Source organism: Rhinolophus sinicus, chromosome 1 (assembly GCF_057876585.1).
Source record: "Rhinolophus sinicus isolate RSI-liver-muscle chromosome 1, RSI-T2T, whole genome shotgun sequence".
NCBI lineage: Eukaryota > Metazoa > Chordata > Mammalia > Chiroptera > Rhinolophidae > Rhinolophus > Rhinolophus sinicus.
The window spans coordinates 94,288,363-94,299,740 of record NC_142501.1 but is presented as its reverse complement, the minus strand read 5'-3'; the positions used below and the strand labels follow the sequence as shown (position 1 = coordinate 94,299,740).

General features: G+C 49.1%; 2 protein-coding genes and 1 non-coding gene across 3 annotated transcripts; 2 read left to right on the top strand and 1 right to left on the bottom strand.

Annotated features, from left to right (window-relative positions):
• On the bottom strand, nucleotides 1-4,402 carry IMP4 (IMP U3 small nucleolar ribonucleoprotein 4). Its single transcript, XM_019718873.3, has 9 exons — nucleotides 3,773-4,402; nucleotides 3,523-3,631; nucleotides 1,880-1,963; nucleotides 1,081-1,190; nucleotides 877-1,009; nucleotides 635-789; nucleotides 455-549; nucleotides 273-346; nucleotides 1-189 (listed from the first exon to the last, which is right to left on the bottom strand). Exons 1-9 carry the CDS (start codon nucleotides 3,773-3,775, stop codon nucleotides 77-79), a joined length of 876 nt encoding a protein of 291 aa, XP_019574432.1. The 5' UTR covers nucleotides 3,776-4,402; the 3' UTR covers nucleotides 1-76.
• An 82-nt stretch (nucleotides 4,403-4,484) lies between these two features.
• VMA22 (vacuolar ATPase assembly factor VMA22) lies at nucleotides 4,485-8,699 on the top strand. Its single transcript, XM_019718875.2, has 5 exons — nucleotides 4,485-4,643; nucleotides 4,728-4,831; nucleotides 4,921-5,003; nucleotides 5,647-5,778; nucleotides 7,497-8,699. Exons 1-5 carry the CDS (start codon nucleotides 4,533-4,535, stop codon nucleotides 7,607-7,609), a joined length of 543 nt encoding a protein of 180 aa, XP_019574434.1. The 5' UTR covers nucleotides 4,485-4,532; the 3' UTR covers nucleotides 7,610-8,699.
• A 989-nt stretch (nucleotides 8,700-9,688) lies between these two features.
• TRNAE-UUC (transfer RNA glutamic acid (anticodon UUC)) lies at nucleotides 9,689-9,760 on the top strand. Its single transcript has one exon. It is a non-coding gene; the product is annotated as a tRNA-Glu (tRNA).
• Nucleotides 9,761-11,378: the final 1,618 nt, after the last annotated feature.

The following is an 11,378-nucleotide window of genomic DNA, read 5'->3' as shown; positions in this document are numbered from 1 at the left end:
GGGGGTGTGGCAGAGACTTTATTCTGACCTCCCCCACTTCCTGGGTCCAAGTCCACATCCTGACTGAAGAGTGGGCTCACTCAGCACTCAAAAAGACCCTCTTGCGCGCAGTGTTGGTGTAGGGGTGCCAGCGCCACTCCACATCAGCTGTGGCCTCCTGTTCCAGCGTGCCCAGGCGGATCATGTACACTAGTAGAGGAGAACAGGAATGTTGTCACCTATACAGCAACCATGTCCCCACCACCAGACATGACATAAAGCCCCCAACTCACACTTCAGCTCAAAGCGAGGCCCAACCTCGGTCAGCTCCACGTTACGGTGGTCAGTCTTCCTGTACACGTGGTGCCTGGGGAGGTGGGCAAGAGCGAGAGGCAGAGAGCAGCTGTGAGTCAACAACAAACAGCACAGGGACACAGAGGTCAGGGTATCACCCCAGAGCCCAGCTGAGACACACCGGAAGGAGATGTAGTCATCCTGGTTCGCGAAGGTGATGACACGGTGGCTGTCATCTTTGGGCACAGGGAACAGGTAACGAAGGATGTCAGAGACCTGGAGCACAGGGAAGAAGAGGGGAATGCCCTGCCTGACAACCCCTGCCCCCAACCTTGTCCCATGCCTGCGGCTCAAGACTCACCCGCTTGCCCAGGTGGGAGGAGAAGCCATGCACGATGAGGTGAGGTTTGGCCTCTGACACAGTGCCCAGGTCGGGGACGTCATGCCGCATAACCACATTGCACAGTGTGAAGTAAGCAGTGGGGCCGAAGGGCAGGTGGCTGACAATGAGCCCAACTGGTGGGGCCAGGCAGGCCGTCAGAGACCACATCTGCTCTCAGACGCCACCCCAGCAGACAGCCTGCTCCCACCCACCAGCCTTACCAGGTGTGCCGCGATGTTCGTGGACAACCAGCAAGTCGGTGACCCCGTTGGCTTTGCAGGCTCGCACCAGCGCCCCCACCTCATGGCGGCCACGGTTCATGCGCTGGGCGCCTGGGAACACCAACTTCAGCTCCTGCATATGGGCTCTGGTTAGGACCTGGCCCGGTAACTGGGTGTCTCCCATTCACTCCCCACTATTGGTACCTTTGCAAACATCTTGAGGCGGGAACTCGGGTCTCGGGAGGTAGTAATCATGACCTTGGGATCCTCAACCCCTGCCCATCGATACTCGTCATCCACATGGTTGGTCACACCTGTGAGAAGTATGAGCGAGAATGTGACAATGTCTTGAGAAGTGAAACACTAACTTGAGGGTGGACGAATCCATCCATAACAGCACCATCTAAGTACCTCCAGTGATGGAATATTCCACACCCACCCTAGGCAAGAGGGTGGGCCCAGCCACATTGGCTACAAGCACAAGTATGACTGAGGAACCAAATTTTTCAATTTGATTTAATTTCAGTTATGGAAGCTGTATTAAATCACACAGGGCTAGTGGCTATCGTGTCACCATAAGTCAGATTCTATTAAGATCAAAGGGAACAGACTCCTATCTCTAGAACAAGTTATTTGTAACATCTGTGATTCCTTTCGTATTTGCTGAATAACGCAATGAGTGAAGCACCTGGATGCCAGTGAAGTGCTGGGCGCTAGGGAAATTGCAGTGAACAAAATGTACAGCATCCTGCCATGGCAGAACTCACATTCCAGTGAAGGGAACAATTAACAGACAAAGCAAAGCAGAGAGTAATATTGTATGTGTCTCTAAACGGAACTGGGAGCTCCCTGAGGTGCCATCGGTGCAGAGCCATGAGGACTCTTGGGGCACAGTTCCAGGATCAGGAATCGCAAAGCTTTTTCTCAAGGTGCTTGAGAAAAGACATGGAGTCCAGTGGGCTTGAGTGCAGGAAGGAGGTGGCCCAATGTCGGGGAACGTCACCTTCACCGCCAGCGTCGTCAAATTCCAGGGATCCCTGTAAGGCCAGAGCCTCCCTGCGTAACTCGGTAGGGATCAGGCGGTTCTCTGCAGGGGAAGATAGAGGGGCAAGTGAGACATATGCATGGAGCCCTCAGTTAATACAACACTGTAGCTTACAAACTTGATGGAAAAAATACCGTTCTTACTCCTTTCTGAGCAGAGAGATGATACATAATTATTGGGGGTGGGGGTGGGGAGACAAAACTATTTTTGTCTACATGCTATTAACAATGGTTACAGATTTCATTTTCTATGGTTTCTGAGTCTCATGGCTTGAAGGCTTTCTAAAATATTTAATCACAAGCATGTATTGCTTTTGTAGTTAGAAAAAAAATTAACAAATTAATTTTTAAAGAATACATACTGCTCTTTCTGTATGAAGGTGGACCAGAAATCCTGAAACCCTCTAACAAAAACTCCTGCTAATCATAATGCTCTGTGAACTGAAGCTCCAGCCAGCCGAAGGGCAGGCTACAGGCATGTGTACTTTGCAGTATGGAGTTGAACATGAGAATACCCTTGGACCCAGCATTCTTTCCAGTGTGCCCTGGAGGAACTCTTGCACATGAAGATATTCACCTGAAGGAAACCCCCACTACACTCAACATACTTTAGAAACACTGCTGAACAAAAACGTAAAGCTGCAAAACAATATGTACAATCTACCTTTAAAACTAAAAATCGACCACTATGATTTAGGAATATAAAGAAGTATGACACAAGCGCAAAGACAAGCAAGGAAACAGTTTATTTCTAAACAATATTCAATATTGTGATCATGTAAGTTGTGGAAAATATCCCTGAATTTCTGTATGATGATCATTTTTCATTTCTTAAGGTGGGCGGATAGGTCACAGGTGTTTAATATGCTTAACGTAAACATATGTACACAAAACCAGACACTTTATTTATCTAAAACCTAGGAACATCAAAGTGAATTAAAAATAATCAGAGACATTGAGTCCATGTACCATCAGACAGGAAACAAAACTTCACCGACACAAAAACTAACACTATTAGGATAACTAAAAATCAGGCATGTGTGACAGACTCTTCATTTGTATAGCAAACAGAACGTGGGGAAAACATTGCAAAGTTAGATTCCTAATTTACAACGCAAATAAAATTAAGTTTCACGCGGATTAACACTTTAAAAATGCAAGGGAATCATAATACCGCCAAAAGACAGTAAGATATGCTTGTTAGCTTGTACTGAAAAAGGTAGCATGATGAAAAACCACAGAGATGTGGGAAATATCTATAGGGATGTGGGGAGTGTCTATAGGACCGTGGTAATAATTTTAAATTTGAGAACTAGACACATTGTAAACAAAATTAATAGGCAAGCTGTAAAATCTGGATACTGCAGCACAAGTAATTCATACCATCCTACGGAGAGTACCTTTGCAAGGCAACAGGAAGACCCAACAGGCAAGGAAAATGGCCAACAAATACTCGAAAAGATGTTCCCGGCCATACTACCACGAAGAAAAGCTAATTAAACGCGTTTTATACCACTTGGTCTCTCCTTCCCTGGGGTTTTTAAAATGCAAACCCAATCTTTCTAAAGACTGGTCTGGCGCCGCCGAGCGGCGGGGCAGTACCTTCGAGAGCGCGCCGCACCTTCTCCTTCCTCTCGTGGGCGACGCGCTGCGCCTCCTCGCGGGCTTTGCGGTACAGGTATTCGCGGCGCAGGCGGGCCTCACGGCGCAGCTGGGGAACAGCAGGTCAGGTCAGCCACTCTTTCGCCAAGCACGCCTGGGCCCTGGAACCACCCACCCCCGAGCTCAGAGGCCACGTCCCCAGCCCTCCGCGAACCCCCGACCACCAAAACCAGAGCTCAAACATCCCTACCATCCTGAACGCCGCTTCCACGTGGGTCCAGGAAACTCTGCAGGCGCTGCCTGCGCAACGCAGCCCTCACTTCCGCCCTCAACCAAGAGGGTCGTTAGAGGCTTCACTAAAAGTAGCAGCGGTCAAGGATGCCCAGTGTTAAGATGGGTCAGTCAGGAAGCGCACGCTCACTGGACCAACCAATAGGCGGAGAGAGTGTCAAGATGTCACGTGGTCTAGGACAGCCGTGAATGAAGATGTCGGCCAGTGACCACCTTCTATCGCCACTATGCCGGATGCCCAACTTTAAGATGACGAACCGCTAAAATAGTATTGGCGGCTCCAAATAGTGCAACGACTGTAAAAGCAGCACATTTGACCATGGGGTCGCTTACCGGCTCCTTCGGGAATTAAATTTAAAGCCGTTTCTCCCTTAAAATGGCTGCTACGCCTCCTTCCATCGCCACAGCGATAGCCCTACTTTTAAAGCGGCCGCTTCCAGAAGCGACTCGGAACCACCCACAGCTCTCGCCGACTGTCTGACTGGCTGATCCGCTTTGGGTGCTAAACGGTAAAAGCGGCTAACCAGTTCCGAAATGCTACTCAAAAGACGCTTGCCTTTAAAAGCAGTGACCGGGTGACTTCCACACTGTGGGCCCACAGCTGGGAACGCCCCCTCGGGGGCGGATCTCGCGCGGCTATTGGCCAAAATACCCGCACGGAGGGCGGTGACTGGGCGACCTGGAAGGAGGCTGACTCCAGACCAGAGTGTTACGGGCCCATGGCGGCACCGGACCTACGGGCCGAGCTGGACTCGCTGCTCCTGCAGCTGCTGCGGGACTTGGAGGAACTGGAGGCGAAGCGGGCGGCGCTGAACGCCCGGGTGGAGGAGGTGGAAGCCTGGAGTGGGCGGGCAGGCGGGCGGGCTGGCACACCGAGATAAACTGAGTTTTCACCGCCTCTCCTCTCTCCGCAGGGCTGGCTCTCGCTCTCCAAAGCTCGCTACGCCATGGGTACCAAGTCGGTAGGGCCCCTACAGTATGCCTCTCGCATGGAGCCCCAGGTCTGCGTCTGTACCAGGTGAGGAGGAGCCTTGCACGGCGGAACGGGTGGGCGGGCAGTGTCCCAGGCCGGACTGTCAACGTCCATTCTCCCTTTTCGTTCTTTAGCGAGACGCAAAACGGTCTCCAGAAATTTCGGGTGGTAAGAGCCAGCGCCCAGACTCCAGAGGACGTGGGTCCCCGCGAGGCAGGTGAGCCGCCCTCTCCTTTACGTCTTGGCCCTTTCTGGATGGCAAACACAAAATGCACAGGGCAATTAAGATGATTTTATTCAGGTTGTTGCGATAGAGAGAGTGCCCTAGATCTAAAGATCAGACTGTTAGCAGGTGGTTTTGGCTTTGACTTTTGTAAGGAGAAATAGACAAGTTATAGGCGAAGTTCTTTACAATTGGGGTTGTTTGCCAATCAGGGCAAGTCTCAGTTAATGAACAGAAAATGTGTATCTCTGTCTAGCTAGTTTCAGGAGAACAAAGTTTTAATCTTTGCTAATCATTCATGAGACAGAGAACACAGAGTTGGAGAGGCTGTCTGGCCTTTGAGCATGTTTAGGCAAAATGGGAAAAGTCAGTGTGTGGCTTTGTCACAGGTAAACAAGGGTGTCATCTGTTGGTTTTATGAGAGTAATGAGCAATTTTGGACAGACCCTCACCTGAATCATAAGGTGGGGAAGGGTGGTTCTTTGTGGTAAGCTGGTTTACAGAACATAAAAGGCTGGAGGGATTTTCCAACCATCAGTATTTTCCAGAATCATGAGCTTAGATCAAGTTCAACATTGTGACCTGGAAGACAAGGGCCAGGTAACAAGACCCCAACCTCTACCCTTTCTTTCTGTAGCTCTGCGCAGGCGCAAGGGCCTCACCAGAACCCCGGAGCCAGAACCCTCCCCAGCCCCCCAGGACCCTCTGAACTGGTTTGGAATCCTGGTTCCCCACAGTCTGCGGCAGGCCCAAGCCAGCTTCCGGGAGGGTGAGTGTACTCTGTGTCAGCCGTGCAGCCCTGGTCCAAACTTGGACCTTCTACCTACTGGGAGCACTTGAGCGCTAATGTTAAAGCTGGGGTTAGTCTTCAAAGGGCTTTGCAGATTTTCTCCATTGCAGACTTTTGTTGCATACCTGCTATTTTTTCTAAAAGCATTTATTGGGTGTTGGCAATGGTCCAGGCTTATGATACAAGTGCTGGGGATATAGCAGGAAACAAACGGGACAAACATCCCTTATAGAATGTTATACACTTGAGGGGAGAAAGACAACCTGCAGATAAGTAATGGGAATTGTTATGAAAAATAAGAGGCTATGGTGGATGGAGTGGGACAGAAGTGGGCTGAGGGAGCTATTTTAAGAAGGGTGGCCTGGGAAGGCTTCTTTGAAGACATGAAGGAGGGAGCTTTGTGGGTGACCTGGAGGAACAGTGTTCTAGGCGGAGAGACCAGCCAGGGCGAAAGCCTAAAGGTGAGATCATAGGGTCTGGCATGGCAGAGAAGAGGCCTGTGGGCTGGAGTGCAACAGGGAGTACCTGGAGCTGAGGTCAGACAGGACTGGACGCAGGGCTGTGTAGGCCCTGAGGAGGACTTTGGGAGTGACGGGGTGGGCTAGCAGGGTGACAGTGCATACTGGGCTGGAAGCGGCAAGAGGGATGAAGCAGGTGCCAGGGAGCATCCAGGTTTGAGATGCAAGTGGAGTTGAAGGAGGGGCTAAGTGAAGGAACCCGTGTGTGTTGAGAGCAGAAGCCCCCAGGATGTGCTGACAGATCAGTTTGGGAATAAGGAAAGGAGAGGAGTGAAGGATGAGCCCACAGTGTCCAGCCAGAATACCTGGGATGATGGAGCTGCCCTCACCTGGTGTGCGAAGGCTGCAGAGCAGCAGCCGAGGGGACATAAGAAGTTGGGTGTGGGTGTGTTCCCAGTGCTGTGTGTTGGAGATCCTGAGTGGGCATTTGAGCATATCATCTGGAATTTGGAAGAGGCCTGAGCTGGAGAGAGAAATTCTGGAGCCCACCATATAACACTGATGTTTAAATTCCCCAGTTGCTGACATAGATGCAGCATTAAAGCTGAGGTGGGGTAAGATCGCAGAGAGCCTGGAATATGGACAGGAAGTGAGGAAGAGGAAGGTGAGAAACCATTAGAGGAGACTGAGAAGCAGTAGTGAAGCAGGAGCAACACCCAGAGGGTGAGGTGTCCCAGAAGCCAGGAGGAGAGTGTTTCCTGGATGGAGGGGATCAGATGTGTGGCCAACTATGCAGGTAGGCTGGAGACAGTACTGGCCAGAGGACTGGGTAGCAGAGGCACCAGCCAAAAGCTACCTTGAGGTGAATCTAGCGTGTGGAGCAGAGAAAATGGGTAGGGAGTGAGGGCAAGAGCAGCAAGGAACTGTGATAATGGAAGAAAGAAAATAAGGGCATGAGACAGTGTTATGATCTGGATTTTTAGCTGCTGGTGGGTGATAGAAGGGGGCCAAGGACGTTTTCTGAGGTGTGGTGACGTTTTAGCAAAGACCTGAAAGAGGTAAGGGTGTGGGTCCCATGAGGTTCTAAAGCAGCTAGTGCCACGCTGTACCTGGAGTGTTAGGAATCGTGCAAAGGCCAGAGAGGCCTGGAGCCTTTCCAGTCCCTGAGGCTCTGCAGAGTCCCCTCCATCGTGTGTCACAGCACAGATACCACGGTGACAATCTCTCCCTTTCCTCTAGGCCTGCAGCTGGCTGCAGACATGGCCAGCCTTCAGATCCGCATCAGCTGGGGTCGAAGCCAGCTCCGGGGGCTCCAGGACACACTCAAGCAGCTGGAGTCCGGGGCCGCCTGACCTGTGGCCAGAGGCAGGCCATGAGCACAGCTGTTCTTCCGTGTGGTTGCCTTGTCTAGGCCTTCCTGTCCCTGTTCCCCCCGCCTGAATTCCCCTCTGTAAAACGTCTCTGGTCTGCGTGTTTCCAACTTTGTTAGGTGTGAAAGTTTGAAGAGGCAAACTGAGGGATATTGAAAGTCACCACTATGAAACCACTTCTAGTCCTGTGTTCTAGGACACATGTATAGGACAGGTGCAAAGCTGTTAGGTTAGCTTACGCTAGTGAACAACTAGAACAACCTCAGCATAAATCAGTATAGGTGACATGCTGCACAGCTGTGGCGGGAAGGACAAGAAGTAGGTGCTTCGGTTCCACTACATCAGGGGTGTCCAAACTTTTTTCAACGTTTTTCACCAAGGGCCATATGTGGTAAAATAAGCAGCCGGGCCACTCATTCGAGGTGAAGTACGTATTGCCTCACCTGGTTTATTTAAGTAAACTATTTTGGGAATTTGTTGCGGGCCAATTAACAATGGATTGCAGGCCGTAGTTGGCCCGCGGGCCGCAGTTTGGACACCCCTGCCCTAGATTGTCAAAACTGACTTTGATGGAGGAAAAAAAGCATGCATGGCTAACAGATCAGAAGAGGATGATTCCACATGAATAAAAAATACAAACATCTGTGTAGATGGGCAGCCCTTGGCAGGTTTTAAGCCAGAAAGTGAAAAAAATATGACCTAGATTTTCAAATGAATTCTAGGAAGAGACCTTTCAGGTTTTAAAAACCTGCCTTTATCCTTCCAGGAGTGAAGCTGAACATGTAATTTGTTGAAGGGCCAATTATATTTCCAGTTCTGAGAACTCTGTGTCCTTGCTTCATTTTTCTACTGGGTTATTGATATTTTATCAGTTCCTGGGAGCTAATTTTTATACTTGGGGAAATTTAGCCCTTTGTTCATAATATACTAAGTGATGTAAATAGTTTTTTCAGTTTGTCTTTTAACTTTGCTTACAGTGGTTTTTTAAAAAACTTTTTAGCTAAAAGAACAGAACAACAAAAAACAACTGAATAACATAATTAAAGTGAAAGCTATAGTAACCATCACCAAACTCGTGTGTTTCTTTAGTCAATTTTATTAATAGAGTTGAATTTATCAGCTGTTTTATGATTTCTGGATTTGAGGTTATAAATGTAATAGATGATACAGGAATTCTCCAATTTTTCTCAAGAACTTACAGTTTCAGTTCAGGTGTGAGGTGAGTCCTTCATCCAATTGTCTTTTCTACCATAGGTCCACATATTGTGTTGTTGAATCCACCCTTTCTGCTGATTTGAGATGCCACCTTTTTCTTTCATCTAATCCCAGTGTATACCCATACCATATTGTTTCATTGCTCTTACTGTCAGCTAACACACAGGTACCAGACTTTTAATTCTTAAACCTTTAACATATGCTATAATCGTTGTAGGACAGGTTTGCGCTTGGAATGGGGGGGATCATTTTTGGTTTTTGGCCATGTTGAGCTCTAGTTGTCAGTGAAAACCCTAAACGAAGCACTCAAGTGGAAACCCCATGACTGGAGAAAAAGACATCCCGCTCTGCACACACAAAGGTTGAATTTCAGCTACCAACGAAGCGCTAACCAGTGAGATTTAGAAGGCAAAATAAATACAAGACACCACATTTTTTGCTGTTCATGGAACTCACGTGGAACCCGGGTCCCCGGCGGGGCCCTTTGCATAGACTTTTGGTGTCAGTTGATGTCGAAAGTCAAGCAATAGCCTCCCTGCATTTACAGTTTTAAGTTTCGGGTATGGCCGTGCTCCCGGCGAGGTCTGCAAACACGCATGGTACTGACAACCAACGCTCTACAACCCGCAAGGGCTCCAGCTCAGGAAGACTGCCCGCGCCAGGATTGGCCCGGGTGTATTACCGGATTCCCGATTCCGGAGGAAGCGGTCCAGGAGCTGCGGCTCGCGCAGCCGCAGTCAGCACGAATTTACGCAGGGGCGGAGCAAGCCTGCTGGTGTGCCGTTGTTAAACGTGAGCGCCTCCTCAAATGATGTAATACTTCGAAGAGAAAGCCAACTCGGCAGTTCCCATATGGTCTAGCGGTTAGGATTCCTGGTTTTCACCCAGGCGGCCCGGGTTCGACTCCCGGTATGGGAACAGAAGCTGTAGCTAGGAGCCTGTTTTTCGTGACTCTCGGCAGTAAAACACCTCAGGTCTTTCCATTTAAACCTGGAGAAACTGAAGCCCGGGAAGGTCTGGGCCCCAAGTTCTGTGTTTTGATTGAAATGTCCATATTCATCACATCATTAGCTAGTTTTTTTCTCTGTCAATGGCTCAATTATGTTACATACCATATACATTACAGATGTGAACAATGTTATAAATATCTAAATATTAAATAAGAATATTTTAAATATTCAAAATTCATTGTCAAACTCCCTGTAGAGGCGACCCCTGCTGGGCCCCTCCCACACACCTGCGGGTGGGCCGCCCCCCCAAAGCAGAGGGGATTGGCGGAAAAGAGCTGAGCCAAGTCAGGCGCACCTCAAGAGACTGCGGAGAGCAGGTTGGAAGAGGGCCCTGACAATTTAACTTTCTGTAGTATTGCGGGGTTTTATTCCCTTGTGGTTCAGTGTATAGCGTTCTTTCCACCTGAGCAATCCCAACTTGCCACTCCCTCATGGAAATAGCTTCAAACTTTTAAATGACCCCTCTCCCGTCACACGTGCAAGCTGCCCACCCAAAGAAGAGCCAAACCTACAAACAGGAGTCAATAAATGCCTTCCTCAGCGTTCCACCTCTTCCCCCTGGTCTGCTCAGTTAATCAGGGACGCTGGGTCCCGCTCCCAGGAGTGCACAACACTCGTTTATCCGTACAGACTTTCCGGGGTTGGGGTGGGGGGGAGACATTACAGTAAGTTCTTACTTAACATAGATGATAAGTTCTTGGAACTGCAGTGAAACATCATATAAGGAAACCAATGTTACCATAGGCTAATTGATACAAACAAGAGTTAAGAGTCTACAGCATCTTATTACCATTAAATTGAAAGGGACATTAGTTGAAGAACTGCTCTACTTTTATAATCATGTTAATTTTAAGCGTGAACGGTAAAATAGGACACAATGGTTTCTGGTCTGGCATGTGTTAAAAATAGAAACAGGCCAAAATGGAGCCATTTTTGCTATGTCACCCAACCAAAATTTCCTAATTGCAGTTTCAGCTTCTCCCAGGAGTGGAATTTTAAACCTATAAGACCTGATAAGATCTGCATTATAAGGCCTCCCTGACTCCCTGTAATGCAGGGTCTCTGGTCCCACGCCCCACACAAGAACGCAAAATATGGTGAGGCCAAAAAGGAACACCCACGGAGCCATAGGTAGGGGAGTCACACCACTATAGTCTCGCTGGCGGCTGGGTTGGAGACACAGGAAGCAGGAGCCACACGATGCAATCCACAACCTGCCGTCCACTTCTCTGTTAACCAACCTTACTAACTGCAATCGCCGTGCTAACTGCAATCCGCGCTTGCTAACTTAGCCATGGCAGTTATATCAGTGGCTAATGGCTAACCGGTAACTGCTCTATGGGACTCTGTCCCCACAGTGTCCTTGCCTGAAATGATCCACTCGTAACTTCTTAGTGTCACCCTCTCTCTGCCTAGAAAATCCTTCCATTTTGTACAGCTCATCAGAGCACCCTTCTAGTTGCTAGATGGCACGCTGCCCGATTCATGAATCGCTCAATAAAGCCAATTAGATTTCTAAGTTGAAT

What these genes read in the sequence shown, in the direction of transcription:
- IMP4 (XM_019718873.3), bottom strand. An exon ending in TGACGACGCTGGCGGTGAAG is followed by an intron (nt 1,191 to 1,879) that starts GTGACGTTCCCC and finishes TACTTCTCACAG; the next exon opens with GTGTGACCAACCATGTGGAT. An exon ending in GCCTCAAGATGTTTGCAAAG is followed by an intron (nt 1,010 to 1,080) that starts GTACCAATAGTG and finishes GCCCATATGCAG; the next exon opens with GAGCTGAAGTTGGTGTTCCC.
- VMA22 (XM_019718875.2), top strand. Translation starts at nt 4,533, where the DNA reads ATGGCGGCACCGGACCTACGGGCCGAGCTGGACTCGCTGCTCCTGCAG. An exon ending in TGAACGCCCGGGTGGAGGAG is followed by an intron (nt 4,644 to 4,727) that starts GTGGAAGCCTGG and finishes CTCTCTCCGCAG; the next exon opens with GGCTGGCTCTCGCTCTCCAA. An exon ending in CCAAGCCAGCTTCCGGGAGG is followed by an intron (nt 5,779 to 7,496) that starts GTGAGTGTACTC and finishes CCTTTCCTCTAG; the next exon opens with GCCTGCAGCTGGCTGCAGAC.